Source organism: Ylistrum balloti, unplaced genomic scaffold (assembly GCF_031769215.1).
Source record: "Ylistrum balloti isolate Yb309-2 unplaced genomic scaffold, AGI_CSIRO_Ybal_v1 Utg371358, whole genome shotgun sequence".
Taxonomy (NCBI): Eukaryota; Metazoa; Mollusca; class Bivalvia; order Pectinida; family Pectinidae; genus Ylistrum; species Ylistrum balloti.
This window is the reverse complement of record NW_026782720.1, coordinates 71298-94748: the sequence shown is the minus strand read 5'-3', so window position 1 is coordinate 94748 and position 23451 is coordinate 71298. Positions and strand designations below refer to the sequence as shown.

Below are 23451 nucleotides of genomic sequence, written 5' to 3'. Positions count from 1 at the left end.
GTCAAGTGTTTTATCAAAACATTTACATTGTAAAGTGCATATAGTTTGGGCTAAGTGCTTACTGACCTAAACTCACTGAAAAATCTCTCTTTGTTTAAAAAGAATTTTTTCTGTTTCAGGCATGCGACCTTTGTGTTACTCTGAAAAAAATGCTAAAACAAAACAGATTGGCTGGATTCGAGCTGGTCACCATATAAGGTAAAAATTCAAATAGTTGTTTAAGTTTCAAAGTTGTAATTTGTCTTATAAAATTGTTATTAACCAATTATACTACAATTTGAAAAATAATAAAATTTTGAATTTTATGTTCTAGTTGATTTTTTTAATGACATAGAATGCAATATTCATTCTTCTTTGAAATTAAAAAAATAAGACTTCTTGATTATAAGGTATTCAAATAACATTTTCAAATTAAAATTGTATGTATGTACTTGTGTTTTTTATTTCAGTTATTCACGCAATATCATGCATCTTCACTGCCCACTGCTTATGCGAGGAATTCCATACTATGAACTTGAATGGCAGATGGTAAGTGAAAAAGAGCACGTAATTGGTATCAAAAGTACTATAATGACAAAATATTTAGAAAAAGGGGTAGACAACTCTCACACTAATGATTGGAAAGAGTGAAGCTTGTTCTGATGTTGAATTTGTTTCCTTCCAAGCCTTCATAATAGTTCAAATCCATGGCATACACACATTAAAAATTAATGTAACTTAAATAGATTTTCATTTATAGGCAAACAACATACAAAGTTAAAAAAAACATGTAGAACATATGGAAGAGTTCTAATTAAGGGCAGACAATCCACTTAACAGTTAAATTGTATCAGTGGTTCTCCATTTATGCATTTGGAGGCACATCTGAACAAGGGCAGACAACTCTAAGAATGCCATGATTCACACAATAGAATCATAATTAATGGCAGACAACTTTTATAATATACAGATATATAACCAGTTTGGTTTTTCTTACATTAACATGTAAAATCTGACAATCTTTGCTTTGAATAAGTTTATATGAAAAAAGTAACATCAGTTTAATGATGCAAAATAAGATGAAATATGACTAGGTATGACAGAGTTATCAAATATTGGACAGTGATTTTTTTCAAAGGAAATGTTGAAAGGAATTTGACTAAAATAAAATTGTTAACACTGTTTGTAGAGTTTTCCCAATGAGGAGGACACTTATTACCTAGCACATTGTTACCCATACACGTTTACTGACCTCAAGGAAGACCTGGACGCCTTACTCAACTCACCCGAACGTCGTCAATGGATTCGAAGGGAAGTCTTGTGTGAGACTCGGGCTGGAAACAGCTGCTTTCTAATCACAGTCACAAACTTTGGTAAGAAAAATCTTTAGTAAGTTTACTAAGTCAATATAGAAATCAGCATGTTTGAAAAAGTTAAAATGGACAAAAATACTCTCAATTCTGTGGAAATGAAAATTTTGTTAGGATAATATCACTTTGAAAGGATTGTTTTAAGATTTAAGAATAAGTTGTCAACAATGTAATTATTTTAGAGGAAGAATCCAGATGCTTGGCTTGAATTTCATTCAAAGAATACAAAAAATCCTCCAAAATGTTCATAATTTAGAAAAATCCAATTCTTCGGGCAGAAATAGTCATATTTTTACAAGTACCTGCCCATCAGATTGTTTAGTAAATGTACAAAACGTCAGGCCATATATTTGTGCGTAGACAATCTGCGAAGGCACCCAAGCCAAACAAGTTCACTATTTGCTATTTCACATGTTTTGAAATGCATCAATGAAATAATTGATTAACTGTATAATTCATTGTGTTAAATGTTTCACTGACAGTCTTGATAAATTGCCCTCCGTTGTCTGGATAAATTGCCCTCCATTGTCTGTTATATCAATAAAGGTTGGCAAATAAGTAATGGTTACCACTTTGTAAGAAAGGGTGCGGCTTATATTCAAATCAAAAGAATCGCTGAAAAATGGCCTTGTGACTTATATACAAATGTCGCTTATAACCCGGAAAATATGGTAGTTTAAAACATGTGGTTATAGGGTTTGCAATTGTGAAAAATGTTTGACTCATTCTCAGATTTATTGTTTTAAACATGTATTAATTTCATAGAAATTCAAAGATATTAGCACGAATGCAACATAAACTTAAGCATTTTGTTGTAGGGGAGATAATCAGTTTGATCACATCGTTATCTGTACCTATTGATAAAAATGGAATTTATTTTTAGATAATTCCAAAGAAGAACAAGACACGAAGCAGGTGATTGTTGTGACGGCCCGAGTCCATCCTGGGGAATCACAGGCAAGCTGGATGATGAAAGGTCTTCTTGACTACATCACAGGGCCTGACCCTGGGGCCAAAGAGCTCCGCAATGTCTTTATTTTCAAGGTGGTGCCAATGTTGAATCCAGACGGTGTTATCGTAGGCAACTACAGGTGCTCCCTCGCCGCTCGGGATTTAAATCGCAATTACAGACATCCTAGGAAGGAAAGTTTTCCTACTGTGTGGCATGTGAAAAGTATGATGGATAAGGTCTTAGAAAGACATAATGTAAGTCAATCAGAATGCCCAAAAAACAATGGATTTCTTACATGTAGTCCGTTTCTGGTTTCTACGTTGTCAACTCTTTTAGTGATGTATACTGATGTTCTTTGAAAAGTACTATTAAACAGAGAGGTTCAAAAATCATGAAAAAATATAGAGTGAAACAAAAACATGTTTTCAGATCAAATATGATGAAGCACTGAAATTAGAAAACTAGAAACAATCAAAGACACAAAATCTATCAAATCCTCCCCTCCCCCTCCCACAATAAGATATACTGGAATCAGCTTGTCTGTCTGTCTGTCTGTCTGTCTGTCTGTCTGTACAAATGTTCATATGTATGCATGCCAAGGAAATTTGTCCAGAAAACTCCTCCTAATCTTTTAATGAAACAACACAGGCATGCTGGCCATCATGTGTAGATGTGCCATGCAGGGATTTTAAGCAGTAATTTGTGTTGCTGTGGTAACCAGGTCACTATAAACAGGTATCTATGTAATGACCATAACACATCAATCCTCTGATCAACTTTATTCAAACTTGGTCAAGTCATGTAATTATCAATGCCTGTAATATAACATATCAGGTGTTTCTAGAACCGTTACTATGGAAACAAGATGGAGGCTTCTGATTGTTAGAAAATGATATATTGTCTGATTGTGCTGTAAATGGATGTAGAAGGGTATTGAGGGAAGGCAGTTATAATGATACCACTTTCAATAACATCCGATGTCATTTGGTTGCTATGGTAATCACATGTGACCCTTGATTTGACAGATCTTTTCCAGACTTCTCCTTCTTATGCTATGGACCAATTTTAGTGAGACTACACAGGGATGTGTAGGTTTGCAGATGTACATGGGTTGCCATGGTAACCAGGTCACTTTACACATGTTTTCATATAATATGCATTAATTGTTAGTACTTTTTTTATTGATTGGATTTAAACTTGATCACATGCTAAAGCTAATTATAGCCTCTAACTTGTATTACCATGAAAACACATTGAAGGCTTCTGATTGGTTGAAATAAAGATAACTGATGAAATAGAAAATTGGTATTGGGATGACAAATACAATGGTACTGAAAAAAAAGGGTTGCCATTTGGTTGCCATGGTGACAAAATGGGGGTATTAGTCTGCAATCCTGGCAACAATTCTAGTTTAGTTTGTCTTTTATTTTGACAGAAGTCAAATTTGAGCTTACTCAGTGTTGAAATAACATGTACGATCAATTTCATGGTTGGGACCATATACATGTAGTGTTATTTCCGTCTGTAGTTCCATCATAGTTTTGTTTCTGTTTTAACATCTTTAGCTGATGTAGTTGTATAATGATAATTATGCAGGTCAAGGTTTGGTTGTTGTCAAATGATTTTTTCCACAATTATGGCCATTTAAACAGAATGAATTGTTAGTGTTTGTTATTTTTATTCTTGTGTTTGATTTTGGGTTAGACTAATCACAAAATTATAGCAGTTTTTGAAAGTTGATAAATATTGTCGGCTTCAAACTAGTTGACAGTCACCGTTGTGTCTATCGATATTCGCTGTTCATCACATGAACTTTCTACTGCTTTGTTATTAATTGCATATGCAAATACAATGTTTACACTCTGCGAATGATAATGATGTGTGTTAGTGTTTGGTCACTCTTATTTTACTTTAATTTCTTGACGTTTTTAATAAAAATGGTTATGCAAACATTCCAGTATTATAAAAAGCAGAAAGTACTTGAAACAGATATTTAATTTACCTGATAATAATGTTTTTTGTCTGAAAACCCTATCATTTAGTCCCACTAACTGTAAAAATTGTACTTAAAATTTCCACAAAACCAGTATAGTGAAATAAGTTGTAGAGCCCTACTGAAGTTTTTTGAAAATTTCAAAACACTTCTTACGAAAGTCAATGATAATGAAAAAGCTTCAAATGAGTGTTTAGTTGCCAACAGGGCATTTTACACTTTAATGATGTTTAAGATTATAATATCTAAGAAAATAAATATTCAATTTTGTATTGAATGGTCTTTTATAATTCAAATCTTTGTACATTGGCAGAAAATGTTCTGGAAAAGTTTTTTCAAAAATTTGAAATGGCTTTTGTTTATTTCACCCATAGATATTATTATATTGTGACCTTCATGGACACAGTCGGAAACATAACGTGTTTATGTATGGAAACAACACATCGCAGGACGGAGAAAACAACACTACTGGTGCTAAGGCATTCTTACAGGAGCGACTCTTTCCGTGGATCATGTCGCAAAAGGTGACACCCTTATACCCAGTGACCCCTTTTTAAACCGTCACTCTCTGTCATGTTTATATCAAAGTAGAGAAAATGTTAACTGGAAAAGTTAAAATATTTTTGAATAGAATTCATGCATGAAAAATTCTTTTATGTATTCAATGAACAATTAGTTTATAAAAGTTCATCGCTTTGTGTACATGAGATTGTGAAGTATTAATCCTAGTTATACTGTCACACAAAATGGACAGAAGTTATCTTATTTTCCTCTACGAGTCATGACATGTTTAATTTGATTTTTGTTTAAATAGTGAAATGTTGTTATCATAGATATGGTTTATTGGGGTTAGATATATAGTCAGAAAGTGAATTGAGGAAGTAAGTATATAGATCAAGTCAAATATACTGACCACAGTGATATTAACTGTTGTGTCATTTGAAGATGATTATCCTATTTCTTTTCAGGCTCCCGAGAAGTTTTCGTTCCAGTCTTGTAAATTCCAGATAAAGCGTTGTAAGGAAGCGACGGGACGTGTGGTGATGTGGAGGCAAATGCATATACTTAATAGCTTCACACTGGAAGCCACCTTCAGTGGGACCATCCTCAACAAGTCAGTTTACTTCTCTTATCTGTATAATTTCTTCATCCACACTCCCCCTACCCCTGTTTATTCAGGTTTCCATCTTTGAACTTGAACCTCCCCATCCACACTCCCCCTACCCCTGTTTATTCAGGTTTCCATCTTTGTACTTGAACCTCCCCATCCACATTCCCCCTACTCCTGTTTATTCAGGTTTCCATCTTTGAACTTGAACCTCCCCATCCACACTCCCCCTACCCCTGTTTATTCAGGTTTCCATCTTTGAACTTGAACCTCCCCATCCACACTCCCCCCTACCCCTGTTTATTTAGGTTTCCATCTTTGAACTTGAACCTCCCCATCCACACTCCCCCTACCCCTGTTTATTCAGGTTTCCATCTTTGAACTTGAACCTCCCCATCCACACTCCCCTACCCCTGTTTATTCAGGTTTCCATCTTTGAACTTGAACCTCCCCATCCACACTCCCCTTACCCCTGTTTATTCAGGTTTCCATCTTTGAACTTGAACCTCCCCATCCTCACTCCCCCTACCCCTCCCTCCCACTGCATTTGTTCGTTGGATATTTCTTGAACTTCATGATGAGTATAATTAATATTTCAACTTTTGTATCAAATTTGACCGTGACCTTCAGAAGTTGTCAAGGATTTCTTGATAGGGAGTATGTTATGTTCCTTCTGTATTCATTTAGTCTTCAGGAATTTTCTTCCTTGTATAAGTTGAGTAGGAAAAAGAAAATTTTATTGTAACTTGGTGATGTACTTGATGGAAACTTTGATTCTGTTACAGGTCTGAACCACGCCACTTCAATGTGGCGGACTTCTTGGAGATGGGACGTGTTCTTTGTCAAACGGTGCTTGAATACCATATAACTCAGGAAAACAAGGCGTGAGTATAATACATCTGGGGATGAAGTGTGATACATTTGGGGTTAATTTTCTTGTTATATGCGAGATTACTAGGATTTATATAAAGCACCAGAAATATCAAACACCTCTGTGTCAAATGTTAGTATTCACCCTCATAGCTAAGTTTTCACCCTCATACCTAAGTATTCACCCTCATACCTACGTTTTCACCCTCATACCTAAGTATTTCACCCTCATACCTAAGTATTCACCCTTATACCTAAGTATTCACCCTCATACCTAAGTATTCACCTCATACCTAAGTATTCACCTTTATACCTAAGTATTCACCCTCATACCTAAGTTTTCACCCTCATACCTAAGTATTCACCCTCATACCTAAGTGCTCACCCTCATACCTAATTATTCACCCTCATACCTAAGTATTTCACCCTCATACCTAAGTATTCACCCTCATACCTAAGTATTTCACCCTTATACCTAAGTATTCACCTTTATACCTAAGTATTCACCCTAATACCAAAGTTTTCACCTTTATACCTAAGTATTCACCCTCATACCTAAGTATTCACCCTCATACCTAACCTTTGGCCCTATGTATATATTTTGTATGTATTGGCCAATGAGCTTACCTTTTAGGCTGGAAAGGGTTAAAGAAGGTCATTTCCATTTACTTCATGATAGAAAAATCTTAAATTATTGATATTCATTTATTATCGAAATCATCAAATGTTTTATCATTATGATGTTCCTGTTTTTAAGTTTGATTATTTTTTGGAGAGATATCTCAAACTGTGATGATAAGTTTAACAATAAATCCAAAGGCCTAAGGGATATAGCTAGTTTGTAATTCCTCCCAGATTGGTTTTAGTTTCAGGAGAAAGAATGAGCTAGGTTATGGTATTCAACTGTAAACATGCTTTTATCTGTTAACAGAAAGCAGACAGACATGGTGTTAGAACTGACACGGTTCGTTACACATCAGGTCCTTGAGCAGAAGGGTCTCGTCAACAATCCTGTACGACTACCACAGTTGAAGGGGGTGCAAGTCAACAATGGCGAGAAAGTTCTCTCAAATGGTGATAATGGTATGAATCAAACACTGGAACTCATTAGACTTTTCATAAATAAATATATCATTATTTTAAATGCAGGTCACAGTGACCTAAATTTTCTTTTTACTTATTTGGTAAGACTCTATTTGGCTTTTTTTCTTTACATTTTGCTCTGTTGTCATAAAATTGATATTGATGCATTAGGGAATTTTTTACCACAATTTTTAATTCAAAAGAAATTGTTACATACCCAAACCTGTTAATCAAGATTGATTTTTTTTGCACTTTAACCAAAGATATATTGCAATGTTTGTTGTATTGAGCTTATTTGCAAGGTATTCATTTTATTACATCCTAGAAAATAGCAAAAACGAAATCTCCATGAATATAATAACCCTTGGAGGATTTTGTATGGTTTTGTACTACACCATAATTCTGAAAATTTTCAATTTCCTTGCAGAGGTCAAGGTCACTATTCTATTTTTGGACTACAATACTTGATCTGGTGGTGGTGTAGATTTAAACTTTTTTTCCTTTGTTTTATCCTGTTAGGATATATTTCAGATTCTGGAATAGTTCAAGGCGTTGAACCTAGTCATGAAATGTGCCACCCTCAGTTTGAAATGGGATCAGACTCTTTACGCGAAGCCATTGTTTCGTATCTAGGACAAGAAAAATCTGTATCAAATGAGGAAGTGAAAAAAGACAAAAAACAAAAAGTGAATGGCAGCAAAACCCAGCAGGACACTTCCAAAAATCACAATTCTGGGAACCTCAGTCGGAAGGAGGTTGACAATATGATAGAGTCGGCCTCTCTGAAGACAATGGATGGTTGCCTGAAAATTCTTGCCCAATTAAATGTTCGGGAAGCAATACCAGATTCTGAGTGAGTAGACATTGATTTTTTCTATCAAAATATTACATGAAAATAAAATAAAATTGATAGCATACTATTTCCATTTTGAATTATCTTAGAGGGCCATTTTACATATAAAGGTAACTGATTATCTTGATATTTAAACTCAGAAGATGAGATGGATCAAAGATAACAGACTGCCTTTAATTTTTCGTAGTTATAACTGATGTTTCATTCATTTATCAGATATGTATTGATAAATCTAATGAATTAATTTGAAAAGTTACTTAGTAAAAATCTTTGAAGATCTCTGCAACAAGAAACTAAGAAACAAGTTTACTATTTACATTGGTGTGGAGAGGGACACCACTACTAACATATCTGTCCTTATTTAAAGCAGTTGTGTTTGGAGGTTTACAAGGTTTAAAATTCTTCTTTATCCTTAATCAAATCAGTTCAAGTGACAGTGATAGTGAATCTGAAGCCGAAATGAAAATCGTGGACTCCAAATCAAAGAAAAAGAAACGAAAATCTAGGAAACAGCGAGATAAAGAACAAAATGATCGAAAAGGTGGAGGTTCTGGAAGTTCAGAGAAGAAGGAAGAACGATCCAAGTCCCTTTCGGTGAGTTATCTTTGTCATTAACGGAATGATATATGTGTTGTGGATGTATTTTACAATACTATATGGAATGTGATATATTTTGTTTTGTGTTTTAGTGTTGTATACCTATATAAAGTAGATATTGTGTTGTTTTGATAATATGAAATTTAACTGGGTTTTCCTGCATGTATCCACACCTTAGGTAAATGAGAAATTATGAATAAACATTTTCAAAGATGCATATGATGCTATCACTTCTGGATTTTTTTAAACATATTGATATATATGTCTTTTGTGAAATAAGCACATAGTTTCATGGGAACAAATATATTCTATCTTCCTTTCCATATATAGACTTTGCATTCAGATATATGAGTTTGTACAGCCTATAAAACATAACTTGGAAAGTCCTGTTGTTTTGTGCTTTGCAATTCGCTTATATGGTTTGGATGCCTCTGGCTTTGCTGTTTCTCGTATATAAAACTCACCAGAATTGTTTTGCAGGGAAATTTGTTTTTATATTGATCCAGAAATCCAAATACACTTATTTTATCAATCTTTATTTGTCTTTTTTCTGATCTGAATGAGAAATTGGTTTAAACATTTATTGGAGAAATGGAAAACAATTGCAAAAACATTTCCCAAAGAATTGACAACAGATATTCTCATAGGTGACAAATTTTATCTCCTAGCATGCAACATGTTTCCAATGTAACAGAAACATACATGTGGTAAGTTGGTATCATAGAGCCATATATATCAAACAGTTTAGGGTAGTCTCCCTTTGCTTGCACTGTTCATATCAAATTATATTATGTATATATCCATGCACAAATATATATGGAGCACTTACATTATATGAATAAACACATGTCAATTTTTAACTTTCTCTTTTTTTACTAATTTTTTTCTGTTACTAGTTAAAATATTTTAAAATATTCTTAAATTAGGACTACCATACCAGTGTGGGATGTGGGTGGGGACATTTGTAAAAATATTTGCATTCATGATTGTGCCTTTTCAAGGATGTATTAAGTTATACAAGTCTCTGGTCTTTTCCACTTTTTTTTCTTTGTCACTGATGAAGTCAATGTCCAAGAGCAAAACAAAATCTGTGTTTCATAAATACATTGTCAGTGAGAAAGTGAAAGGGAGATGATTGACTGAAAGTGATAAAACAAAGGGAGATAATTGACTGCAAGTGATAAAACAAAGGGAGATAATTGACTGCAAGTGATAAAACAAAGGGAGATAATTGACTGAAAGTGATAAAACAAAGGGAGATAATTGACTGAAAGTGATCAAACAAAGGGAGATAATTGACTGAAAGTGATCAAACAAAGGGAGTTAACAAATATTGTAATATCAAAAGAAGATAACATGTGCTTATTTTTAAAGGCAAAAAAATGAAGACTTTAAAAACAGATAGCTGATATTTGGTTTTGAATAAACATCATGATTTTTTGGAAAAAGGGAGACAATTGGTTTCAAGTATTAGAAGAGGGAAACATGATCATATTGGAAAATAAAAAATTAATACTTAATTAATTTAATTTGCATTGTCATAGTAGCAACTCTAACATTGAAATATTAGATTTCAGTGTTTCTGATATTGTTAATGTATCAAACATTGGTATCATCATAAAACAGGTGGGCAGAGAGCGTCCTATTATAAGAGCATATAAGCTTCTGGCAACGGCACAGGTAAAAACAACATTGTTAACTAACGAGTCACAGTGTAAAACGTCATACAGGTAAAAACAACATTGTAAACTAACGAGTCACAGTGTAAAACGTCATACAGGTCACATTGAGCAGTATCACCATGTGTGTGTTTCCTTGTTACAACAGCACCACATACTTCTATCATGGACACAAAGCATGTCCTGTTATTTATTTCCAGCTAATCTGTTGAATTAATTAATCACACAAAAATAGGAATATTAACTCTCTTTTTGTCTTAATGAAAAATCCCAGAATCTTAGTTTTGAAGGGTTTTTAAATGTTTTTCTGAAAGCTCATTACACCAGATGTTACTTTTATCAAGATTTTTGATGTTTAGTCTCCATGCTGATGGAAAAGATCATGTCAGAGAACTATTTCCTAGCAAAAACGACTAAGGAGGGTAATAACTAAACATTTACTTGATTTTATGCATAAGCATTTTTAAAGTTCAGGATAAATTTCAATTTCTAGGACAAATTACTTTTTATCAGTTGTTGTAGTTTTTATATCATCTCCTAAGTTAATTTTTTTTCATGTCAAGATTTTATCCCTGTTTATTGATTGATTAATTCATTTGTTATTTATTTTTAATTTTTTAATATGTCTGTTTAGTTGTTTTATTATCTTTTTTGTTTTCTCTTGTATCACACAAAATGATAAATCATATGAATCTTTAAGTCAAAATGATTATTAAAAGTTCAACATGTGTTGTATTAGCAGCAGAATGTTGTACATTTTCCATTGGTTGTGCTGCTCATGTGACCTTACATGTCACTGTGTCATCACAAAAATTAAAAAGGTCAAAGGGCAAACTCCTGACTTAATCCTGTGTGAAAAACAAAAGACTTACAGTGGCATAGAAGGGAGACAATTTGTAATGTTATTGTAACATATTCATGTTGGTGTTTATTAAAAATTGACAGGAAAATAATAAATAGCTGATTTTAAACCCTGATAAAAAAAATTAACTGAAATAAAGGGGAATAACTCAAACATGAATAACAGGGGTTAAATTGATGAAAACTAATACAATTATTTTTTAAAACTGAGGTTTTCTGTGTTAATAACTCAGGGTACGTAGTTTACTCCTTAAAATTTCCTTCCCGGTAGATCAGTGTTTTTCCCAAAATGAGATAAAAAGGGCGTTTATCAAATGAATGGAAAAAAACCTGTATTTTTAGAATGGAACCCAAAATAGGAAATCAAATCTTTCAAATTGTGTTGTTAATTCAAATTCCCTAGAGATGATACTGCACATTTCTGTGCCTTCCTTCTCTTATAATCAGTATCAATGATTAAACCATAATATTTCAGCAGTGATGCATACAGGATGAGAGATTCACTTCTTCATCAAACAAATTCTAAAATCCGAAACATTTCCACAGTGTGATTCAAACACGTTTATATGGTTATTTTATTTGGGATTAAGCCAAAGGAAAGCAGCTCTGTAATGGCTGTAGGCTGTTATTTATAGTAACTGAGGGTCATGCTTCTGAATGGTGAAAACATATCATTTTTCACCAATTAAGCCCCACCCATCTTTTATTTCAAATATGGTAACTGTGTTCCTGAAAATGCTGGCCACGCAAATGCTGGTTGATATTATTAACCTTTTTGCTTCTAGTTAATCCAGCATGCAAATTTTATGTAACCAACGATAATTTCAGTAGCAGAAAAACTTCACAACAGGCTTATTTTGGCTATATACAGCAGATGTATATCACTTCAGAGAAAACTGGATCAAGACATTACTAATACAGTGGTGTAATGTTAATCTATATTGATTCTGACCCGCCCAGTTAATGACAAAACACTAGGTATACCATGTATAAGTGTACTGCTTATAACCACCATGCGTGATTAGCAAACAGGAGCTGAATACTGGATTTAAACAGCTTCTAGATTTCCAAAATAATTTCACTTTTTTTTTTTTTCATAAAAGCAACTATTCAAATAACAAATAACAGGCTTCCGGTAATTTTTATAGAATATTAATTGACTGAACTGATTTCTCCAAATGAATTCAAGCCTTGCTTTATTTAACTAACTTTTTTTTTATTTAAATTTCATGATGTTTACAATTTAATAATATTGTTATAAGTTGTGTTTATATAGATAGATTAAATAGTGATAGTGTCAGGTAAAATAATTCCTACAATGGATATGATTAGATAACATCATTTTTATCATATTTAAAACATTTTTATTTTTAAATAAGTGATTATCAGATAAATTATTTTTGTAAATTCATATTTAAACACAAGTACAAAAGAAACAAGAAAGAATTTTTTCTATTATTAAAGTAGATGTTGGATGTTTTCATTTTACTGTTATTTTGATTGTTTTGTTGTAAAAAAATGAAGTTGTTACTATGTCCCTCTAGCTGATGCGATCTGCGTTTCTATTGGCTAATTGAAGCTGCTTCCGTCCTCTTATCTGTTTGATGATGATTGGTTTGATTTTGTTGGGCTCAGGTGTGTTTCCTCCCTTCCCTAAGTCCTCATGTGTATTTAATAAGGTTTTATCTTATATCCTAAACATTATTTATTCCAGCTCCAGAGAATGAAATGTTTGTTAACTGTTAATGCAGAAACAAATTGTCCTTGCATCTGAAAAATTATGTGCCTTTAACTCCCAAAACATTCCCAGTGCAAAAAAATGCAAAAGTATCCAGAAAATTTTTAAGCCATTAACCCATCATTAAAAAACTAAATTTGATGTCCTTAGTCTTTTTTTTTTTGTTCCACCAGAATTCCACTTTATCTCAAAAGGGAATTACTTCAACTTTGTCAAAGCATGTTTTTAACTATTAGCACAACATCCACTTATGTTGTTTTCATATTAATTTGCATGTTATTTACATATTCATGATTTTGACCTTTGACCCCCATTGGCTTTTTAACCTACAGGCCTTGCCCACTATTACATGTTCTGATGCACTTCACGACAACCTGGGTCACTCTGTCAATCAAAAAAAGCAGGTAAGTTTCTGTCAGGTGTTACCTTAGTTACAAAAAATGATTTTTTTTAACTTTTGCAGTTCTGGATATTTTTCTTGTAGATTTAGATAAAAAAACATTATCAAGATTCAGGAATGTGCAGTTACTCACAGGCATATCAGAATATAAGAGTTTCTCTATTGTTTTTTTTCCATTTGATATAAAATCATAGGCAAGCAATAAGCACAACATTTGTTGTTCGATTTTAGGTTTCTGGGATCTTTGTGCATGTAAAATTGTCCTGTAAATTTGTAATGTCATGTCTATTTTAAATGCTGGATAATTTCTGTGCTTTGATAGAGAGATTGAAAAAAAAAAAATCAAATGATATTTAGAAAGGATATACAAAGGGAGATATCTTCAAAAAATTGAGATTCTGTGTTGATATGAGCTGTAACAATACACATAACTGGCAATATACTACATATTCCAGTATGATGCGTACAATTTGATAACTATCACGATACCTGTGTATGTGCACAAGATTAACTTTATAAGGATTAAGTTCACAACAAAGGGAGGTAATTATGATAAAGGAAGATCAGTTTTACAACAAAGGGAGATAATCATTATAAAGGGATATCAGTTTTACAACAAAGGGAGATAATCATTATAAAGGAAGATCATTTTTACAACAAAGGGAGATAATCTTAATTAGGGAGATCAGTTTCATTAGAAATGGAGGTAATCTTTAAAAAGTTAAGACTATCTTTTGATTAAATCAGATGTTTTAGAGCCCCAGTGTTGTTTCTCACTCACAGAAATAAACATCTAACCTTGTTAAATCATTCGTCATTACTTGCACATCTTAATTTTGCCTGTGTTGTGTCTCTGTTATGATTTGTACATCAAATTGTTAGCTAGTATTATTAATAGCATTAGTTTAGTTAAAATTGCTACTTATATTGCTTCAAATATTAAATTCTAAATCAGAAAAATTATTTTTGGTTCATGTTTCTTTCAGAAAATATTCCTTATTATAAATATGAGAGATATGAAAAAGGTAACAGCTGTGAATTTCAAGTTCAAAAAGTAAAATCAGAAATCATGATGTGATCTATAATTGTTGTAAAACCAGTTTAGCTTTCTGTGGAGATAAGCAATAAGGGAAAAATTTTCTCTCACAAAAATATCAAAACACACTTCCCACATTGTTGATGCTGAATTATACAGCTTTGCATGATAGCTGTGACAGAATTATACAGAGTCGTTCAATGTGGCTACATCAGACAGTAGTGCTTTTTCTGTGGATTGAAACAGTTGGAGAGAAATGCTTGTGAATCATTTATTTTGGGAATAGTGGATTTTTACTCAGTTCTTTTAGATATCATATAGTCCACAGATAGATGTGCTGTTTTCTAGCTGTTAAAACATGTCAACAATTGGCTTAGATTACTTAATGAAAATTAAGCAATTAGTTCAATTAAGTATTGTTATTAATGAGAGAATGAATTGTGTCCTATTTTAAAGACTGACCAAACAACTTAGGCTCCCATAACAAAAATGTTAGATCCCTTTTATTTAATGCTATCTGTTAATGTATGACAGTTTTAATTTGAGACAAAAACATGTCAGCCATTCTTAACTTGTCATCTATACATATTGTGATACAATGTCAGTAATGTTTTACTTTTTAGTTTAAGATATGATATTCAACAAATGTTGAAGGTTATGAAGTCTTTAAACTTCAAATTCAACCCCCAACCCCACCGCCATTCCCCAGGTGTCAAAAGAAAATATTTTGAAATGATTTTGATTGCAGTTTGAACCATTCAAATGTTCCAAGTGTATGGTAAGCTGTAGACCCTGAGTGCCATAGATACACTTGTAGATGTTTTATCTCTTCCTGAGGAGTAGTTTTTTCACTAAGAAAAGAATATATCAATATTTCCATTTTTCAATATTTTTACTCACCAAATTTTCCAGTTAATATTTTGTGTAGGATTAGAAATATCTATACAGAAATTTATTTTCTATGGTATACGGTGTGAACATTTTCTAGTTATAGGTTGCTAATTTTAAAATTGTATTTGTATTCAGATACTAATATAATCGACAGAACATTTTTTTATTTATTTGATTGAACTTGACTAGCAACATTTCTAAGCATCCCATGAAACACGGACTTGTTTGAAATTTGGAATCTGGTAGAGAGAGATTCTTATTGATTCTTGTCATGGGAGATTGTTCTCTGCAAAATAGTGTTGTTATACTTTCACAAAATCCCTGAATTGAAGATTTCATGAAGCGTAGAGATCTCATTTTTACTTTTTCTTTATCTACACTCTTCAGTGATGTTTCAGAGTATAAAAAAATCATCCAGATTAACTTTCATCTTTTTGGTTGGTAAACCAAATTCTTACCTAAAGATCTAAAGTTTTTTGGAACTCTTTTACAATGGAGGCTAATTTCATTAAGGTAGCAAATGTCTTTAAATTTTTTTGTTGTTTTTTTACAACAGATTTTTGAAATTGTGTTTTATCATAAATATGAAACGTAAATAAACATATTTTTATTTCGCTATTTACTTTTTTCTAGGTTCTTCTTACATCATTTTAAATATTTTTCTGACACATATATTTACCTCTTAGTGTATTCATTATCTTACCTTAACATAACTCACACAACTCTTATATTGCACTGTGTATCCATTAATCAAATGAAATATTTTAATTGTGAAACTAAAATTTAAAGTGGATTGTACTATGTTATACATGTTGACTTCACTTTATTCACAGCCAAGTCAGCACAAGACTTGTTAGGTGCCTTATTGTCTGAAATATTCAAGGAATATTTGAATCTCTTAAAGCTGTTCATGACTTCAATTTGAAAATATAGGAGATGGATCAGTATATTTCATTTGACATTTGAAAGTATTTCTGAGATAAATTTTTATCTTTGAAGACTTATTGATCGAAAAAATCTCCTTTTTTTCAGGCCTTATTTTTACTGAAATTATACTTCTGAATGAATCCTTATTTAGTATAAAAGATGAGAGAGAAAAATCTTAAAGAATAGGCTTCAATTGTAAATGAATATTGATGTATTGGGATCAATTTCTATACAAACATATTTTGTTATTGAAATGTTGAATTCTGACTCCATTTTGTCTTCAGCCTTCAGTTTGTATACACAGACCTAAGGTTTGTTATCATTTAGACAATAAAAACACATGGTAGTTGCTGTGTCTTATCGTCAACACCTGAACATGTTCTACAGGTCACACACCTGTATCTGTTTACACCTGTTGTTACTAACGACCATCAGTAGCAGATCTCCATGTTGTCAGGCCCTACTCTGGTTTCTGTATCACATTCTTGCACTAGTTTAAGAAAGCATTCTGTCAATAAAAAAATATTGATTCAATAATTTTTCAGTTTTACTAAATCAACAATTGTCAACTTTTTTTAAAAATATTTTTGACAAATTTTGAATATGAATATATTTTCATTGGTAAAAATTTTGATTTTCACTACTCTTGAGTTAAGTCAATACATTGCACAACAACCTCATTTTTCTTGAAAAAAAAATTAGGAATCACCTACTGCAGACTGTGTTGCTTAAGAAATGAAACTTCTTGGCACCCTGTAGCTGTGCTGTGATATATTGCACCTATGTGACAGACAGCACACTTCTCTCACAATTTGTGTCTGTAAATAATCCCAGATTTCAGTTTATTTATGAAATCAAAATAATCCATGGAAAAATCAGTATTATAAATATAAGTTTAGACAATAATAAAATAAATTAATAAATAAATATAAATAAAAACAAATACAAAGGAAAAATTATTGTGAAATTTGAAAATATGATAACTAGATTTCTTTTAACTGTAGACATTCATTTAAAATATGAATATTTCAGATGCTGAATCGGGTTTGCTCTATGCCATTCTGGTCTTGTATAAGACCTAAGGTAGCTCATGAATGCATTTCAACATCTATTCTATTTAAACGATCTATTTTGTTGTTACATTTGCTTTTATAACAAACATACAAATTTTATGTTGTATTTGTGTACATGTAAACTCAGGAGTCATGGATGCAGTTTAAAGCTAGCTTTTTTTTATGGTGATAAGTTTGCATGCATGATTGATAAATAAAATATTTATTTTATTTTCATTTGATGTTTTGCTTTAAAGTTTCATATATAGTTTGGTTCTAAATGTTACATTTTGAAAATAAAATTTTTCTTTTTCTTTTTTTTTTTCCAGTTTTGGATATCATATCCCATACCATATTAATATTTGTATGAAAATTTTTGTTTAGATATTATAAGATTTTCCTGCAGTAAATAAAATAAATGTGATAGTCAGGATACTTTTATCTGTTCTGTATTGTATGAAATAAATTTCATTAATTTCATTTCGTTGAGTAATGCAGAGAAATATTTTCTCTAAACTTACCAGAATATACATCATATACACCAACACAACTTCGTGTGATTGAATTTAGTTGAAGATTCTAAAATGTAATTGGATTAAGAAAAGAAGCTATGTTCTATATATTTCTTGTGACTTTGACAGTTAGTCATAGCATCAATAAGAATCTGATATCCTTCACACATTTGTATTCATTTTTGCTTTAAAGAATTGAACAGGGCTTGCTTGAATAGAATCTGTTGAATTATTCCATCAAACAAAGGGCTTTATGAGCTCTAATATATAAGCAGTTTTCCCCTTGAGAGGGTTATTGATTCATAATAAATTAACATGTAATTTTCAAATTCACAAAAAATAAAACATGCTTGATGAAATGATGTAAACATGAAAATAGAATTACATAGAAGTCAAAGTTAACTTTAAAAGATCAGACTCTTTTGGAGAATGAGGTTCAGAATATTATCATAAACAAGATTATGTCCTTAACACAGAAAATAACAATGTTAGGAATATATTTCTATTTAATTATCAACTTTATCAAATATTATATTTGTAAATAAAATAATTTGATTTTCATCATAAAAAAGTTACAAAAGAAATGATAAAGATTGATTCAAAGTGGGCACATGAAATTTAATTTGTAATATTGATGAGTGATTTCAATTTTCTTTGATTATTTTCTTTACAGTCTAGTGCTAACCTAGAGAAGTATATGCGAGCTCAAAAGAAAGATGCTCCACATTTTGTCAGCAAGTATGAGGGACGAAGAAATGGAGGGATCCCCTGTTTCTCTGAAGAAAGAAGTTTAGAAAGAGCGGCTAAGGTTTGATCATTGAATGGATAAGAATATGGAAATTGTTTCAAAAATCACCAGGAAAAAAAAGAAAAAGAATTTGATTGTCATATGCTTCAAAAAATGTAAATTCTGCACTTTGTAATGTGGCTGTTAAACATTTTGTTAATGCTCTCTATTAAAGCAGTATATAAGTTGAAGTAAAATACAATTTTCATTCATGAAAGAAAAACAATTAGCGAAATGGTTTTTTTTTTCATATTCTATTTTTCAGATGTCATATTTACTAAAGTTTTTGGAATATGGAAACATTTTTTATGAGAGGGTTTCTTTCAAAATTTTTAAATAATTTTTTTTTTTAATTTAAAAACAGAAAAGCATTCATACAAATAAAAAGAATAATAATTGCTGTTGAATGTTTTCAGAGAATGGCAGAAATGAAGAAAAGAACAGAAGAGGAGAAGAGAAGAGAAATGGCATTCTTTGTAAGTATTTTCTTCTGTAACAGGAAATTTATTCTAAATCAAAAATGGTTTGTAAAAAGATACATAAGTATGGTTTTTAAAGTTTTTAGGAGTTAATTTTTCTGATCTTATAGCAAAAAATTAGGTTCCCGCGGTGTTATGTATTGGAAATATGCAGCAGTTTTATTCATTCCTATATTAAACAATATTGTAAGGATTTGATTTTTTCCTTGTAATGGTACCGATTTCTTCTACTGATAAATGTAAGAAAATCAACAAAATATTTCTTTTTTACCTGAAACAAACCCTACATTTAACTCTACAAGTTCTTTTTAACTATCACAACTGAAACACTTTTCTTCATCAAACTTCAGCATTGAATCTTAAAATATCTGTTGCATCTGTCACATGATGGCAACAATACCATATTGTTTCTATTAATCACCTCAAGGGGATGACAAATTGTCACAAAGACTTTATAAAGAAAAACAAAACAAATCAGGACATTTTTGCTGATATAATTGATGGCAGATTCTCAAGGAAAGTGGAAAATTATTTAAACAGAAACGGTAATCATGTTTCGATTTTTGATCGTGAATTCTCAAGGAAAGTGGAAAATTATTTAAACAGAAACGGTAATCATGTTTCGATTTTTGATCGTGAATTCTCAAGGAAAGTGGAAAATTATTTAAACAGAAACGGTAACTAGAATCTAGATGATAGAAACAATGTGGAAGGTTGTGTCTGTTGCATGCTTCCTTTCCAATGTAGATCTAGAGTTTAGGAGGTCAGGTGCATGAATACTTAGATAGAACCATTTCACACAGTAAAGGTTAGGAGAGTAAAACATGTTTTATCAATTTTATAAAATAAAAAAGTCGTTTGACGTTTTACAATAATGGTGCTTGTTGTAGATGTTCATACCAAATACATGTACAGGTAAATATTTACAAAAGACATAAAAGGTTAAGAAATAAAAAATTATATAAAAATATTTATAAAAAAAAAATAGAAAATATGAAAAAAAAACTAAATAAGTGAAAAAAAAATTGATTGATTACCAAATTCCATGAAATCTTGAATTGAACAATTTATATCAAATTTGACTGTTTAAATGAATAAGATTTTAGAGAAGAAAAGGTATATTATATTTGTAAGCCAGTGTAGAAAATAATGATATATTATAGTGTTTTACAAGTCTTTTTCTAACTTGAAGTTGTTTTGAATACCAGAATATCTCAGTTCAGTTTCCATTTCAGATAAAAACCAAAAAATATACTAAAATTGAGCTTCTTGAGGCTATAACTGTTAAGAAAAAAACCAAGGTGAAAATTTTAAGTGGGCTTATATTAATGAAATAGAAAAAGAAATCATTTCATTAGAACAATTACTGTGAATAAGCCTGATTTTAATTGGTGTCTACTTTAGTCTTGTGACCCGATGTGGGAATATCTGGATAGAACTCGACCAACCACAGTTAACGTGAATAATCTTATGGATCACAATGTAGGTTAAGCATGTGTGTACGGTGATGGGGTCAAAGGTCGCTTCCTGTTTTACAGGCATGAGGGAGGTTTTAGAGTTTAATCATGTAGCGTTTTAAAAGATACATTTTGTTTTCTATAAGAATACTTTGTTACTTGTTGGTTTGTCTTGAAAATGGATATCAGTCCTGTTGTACTTGTGCAAATAAAAAGATTTTTTTTAAACATAATTATGATTATGTAATTTGTAATCAGAAATAGGTTGGTACAATTTGTTGTACTAATTTGTTTTTGAAGAATGGCTTTCAATGTCAATGTGTGTGAGGGATTTGGATATCGTCTTGTATTTCATAATTATTTTGAATGTGATTAATCAATGTTTGGACAATTTTATGTCTAAAAGTTTACTTTTTGCGTACATTGATTTTCTTCTTCTTCAATAAGAAGCTGTATGAACTTACATTAATACTTCCAAGTGAATCTGTATGATAAGTGGATAAGGAAAATGATGAGAAAATGTTTAAACTCATTTCTTAAAATATTGTTTCTTCATTGTGGATCAATTTATTACCATTTTCATGTTTTTGTTTTCTAGAAATCATCATTACAAAACTATTTTCTATATCCGTTTACTTCTAAAAATAAAAGTGTTTAAAAATAGATGTAAATTAGAGATTTTGAATATATGTCGCTTCATACGCATTGCAGATCCTAAAAATTGAGCAGGTAAAATCAAAGATATTTAATATCAAATATTTATATTGGTAAAAATATACTGATGAGGTTTTGGAAACTTTAATAAAATAATGATTATAACTTCATGTGGATTAATTATATTTATATGTGAGTTAATGAAACATACGAATCACACCTGCATCTCACATCTGTGCTCATTATCATCTCTGGTCTGCTGGTGAATTACACATCAAAGTGATTACCAAATTAACTGAGTGAAATCATTTTTAGGAAAATTATGTATACATTATAAGCAATCTGTTACATAATTACACATTTCTGTTTGTTTATTTTTATAACATTAAAATTCATAATTTTTTCATTCAAGCTTAACAGTATAATTTTTGTAATTAATTCACTTTTTCTGGTGATTTTTAACCATTTTTATTATGTTGACATATTTTTTTTCTTAAATTTTTTCCCCCAAATGTTTAGCCAGTGTTTAAAGAAAGGACAGAAAAAAATTACAAAAATGCTAAATCATATGGATTTAAGTATTCATGTATACTCTTTTCTCTTTACATTCACAATTTTCTATTTTTTTGAGAAAAGAGAAAACGAGCCTAAAGATATTTTCAATCAGCAATTAGAAAGTTTCTCATTTTATTTTTACTGAAGATGTCCACCGCTTCCTCTATACCAACTAGTGAAAGAGCATGGTACATGGAAACATGGTTGAAACTACAGGTGGGGGCTCCTTAAGTCATGGCATAGGTGTTTTATAGTGTTTCGGCTAATCTTAATGTTTGCATTGCGTAGGCTAGAATATATAAAATATTTGGCAGGATTTGTCATATCTTCTCTGTTTTTTGGTTTTGTTTTGTTTTTTTTTTTTACAAAAGAATAAAAATCATTTTTAGTAAACAAATAAAAGTTTGATAACAGAATCCTAACAAAGAAAACAAAAGTTTTTTTCTTTAAGGTGAGTTTTGATGATTTCTCAAGAGAAAATCCTGATTGGTAGTTTTTAAGTGATTATATTTGTAGTCAGTTTGTGTAAAGGGAGACAATTCTGCTAACTTCTTGGTTTAAGAGGCATTTTAAGGGAAAGAGATATGGGCTTGTGTTGACATTCAATCAAGGAAGATTTATTTAAACCATTGATACAAATTATCCTTGTATAAAATTGATATTTCCGTGGTAAGATCTGTGATTTAATGATCAATTATCAAATATTTCTTGAATCCATTTATTGTTATTGGTACATAGATGTTATGTTTGTCAATTCAAATTGATTTTTTTCTCTTTTTTCCCAGAATATTCAGATTTGCCAGTACCTATACTGTTATAATATATTCCTGTATATTGGCAATTTTATGTAACATGGTCAAAAAAATTAGATTTTTTTATTATATATTTTCGTGGTTCCATGAATTGTTTTTTGTTTTCTTAATTTTGCTTGATGAGATAAAAGTATAATTTCATGTAAGGTACAAGACATATCTGAACATTGATGTGTTTTTTAATCCTGAACAAATTTCATCCATTGCTTCTTGTTTTTTTGTTTATTTTGTGTGTGTGTGTGTGGAATGGATTTACATGACAGATATTTGTCTACTCAAATGAAAATCGGTTACACTTGGACACCAGATATATAGTGGAACCTTGTCGAGCAGGGGTCACTGTCAGATTTACAAGTAAAATTTTTATTTTTTAGAATTGGTGTCAGAGGAAATTCCACCTTAGTGTATAAATATCATTTTTTGAAAAACAAAATTCTAAATTAAAGAAATCCAACTGATCAAGCGTCCACATATGTCTGTATTTATTTATGTAAAAGGTATCATATCTTCATTATCATTCATTCAGTTAACTCAAATAATTTAAAATTAATGTTACTCCAAACTGCAACTTGCAAACTTTGAATCTGATTTATGCTGCATAGTACAATATAATTTTCTTCAGAAGTTTAGAAGATTTCAAATTTTGATTCCAAAGTGAAAATTTCTATCATAAGGAATATATTGTCTGTATTTAGGAGTACGGCTAGAAAGGAGTTATTTCCCTTAGATTATGTTAAGGCTATACCAGGCAGTAGATTCAGCAATTATCTAGAATTAGCAAATTTGAGGTGTCATATAATATTGGG

At 31.1% G+C, this 23451-nt stretch overlaps 1 protein-coding gene across 1 annotated transcript in view; it reads left to right on the top strand.

Annotated features, from left to right (window-relative positions):
- The window catches only part of LOC132562165 (uncharacterized), a 114924-nt gene that overhangs the window by 81171 nt on the left and 10302 nt on the right, over positions 1-23451 (top strand). Inside the window, exons 5-21 of the mRNA XM_060226896.1 lie at positions 120-198; positions 450-528; positions 1169-1352; positions 2233-2555; positions 4669-4818; positions 5263-5408; positions 6188-6286; positions 7204-7355; positions 7875-8208; positions 8634-8802; positions 10432-10485; positions 13416-13487; positions 15268-15297; positions 16622-16648; positions 18575-18709; positions 19105-19164; positions 21981-22049. Coding sequence (XP_060082879.1) covers positions 120-198; positions 450-528; positions 1169-1352; positions 2233-2555; positions 4669-4818; positions 5263-5408; positions 6188-6286; positions 7204-7355; positions 7875-8208; positions 8634-8802; positions 10432-10485; positions 13416-13487; positions 15268-15297; positions 16622-16648; positions 18575-18709; positions 19105-19164; positions 21981-22049 — 2162 coding nt within the window. The remainder of the gene's footprint in view (positions 1-119; positions 199-449; positions 529-1168; positions 1353-2232; positions 2556-4668; positions 4819-5262; positions 5409-6187; positions 6287-7203; positions 7356-7874; positions 8209-8633; positions 8803-10431; positions 10486-13415; positions 13488-15267; positions 15298-16621; positions 16649-18574; positions 18710-19104; positions 19165-21980; positions 22050-23451) is intronic.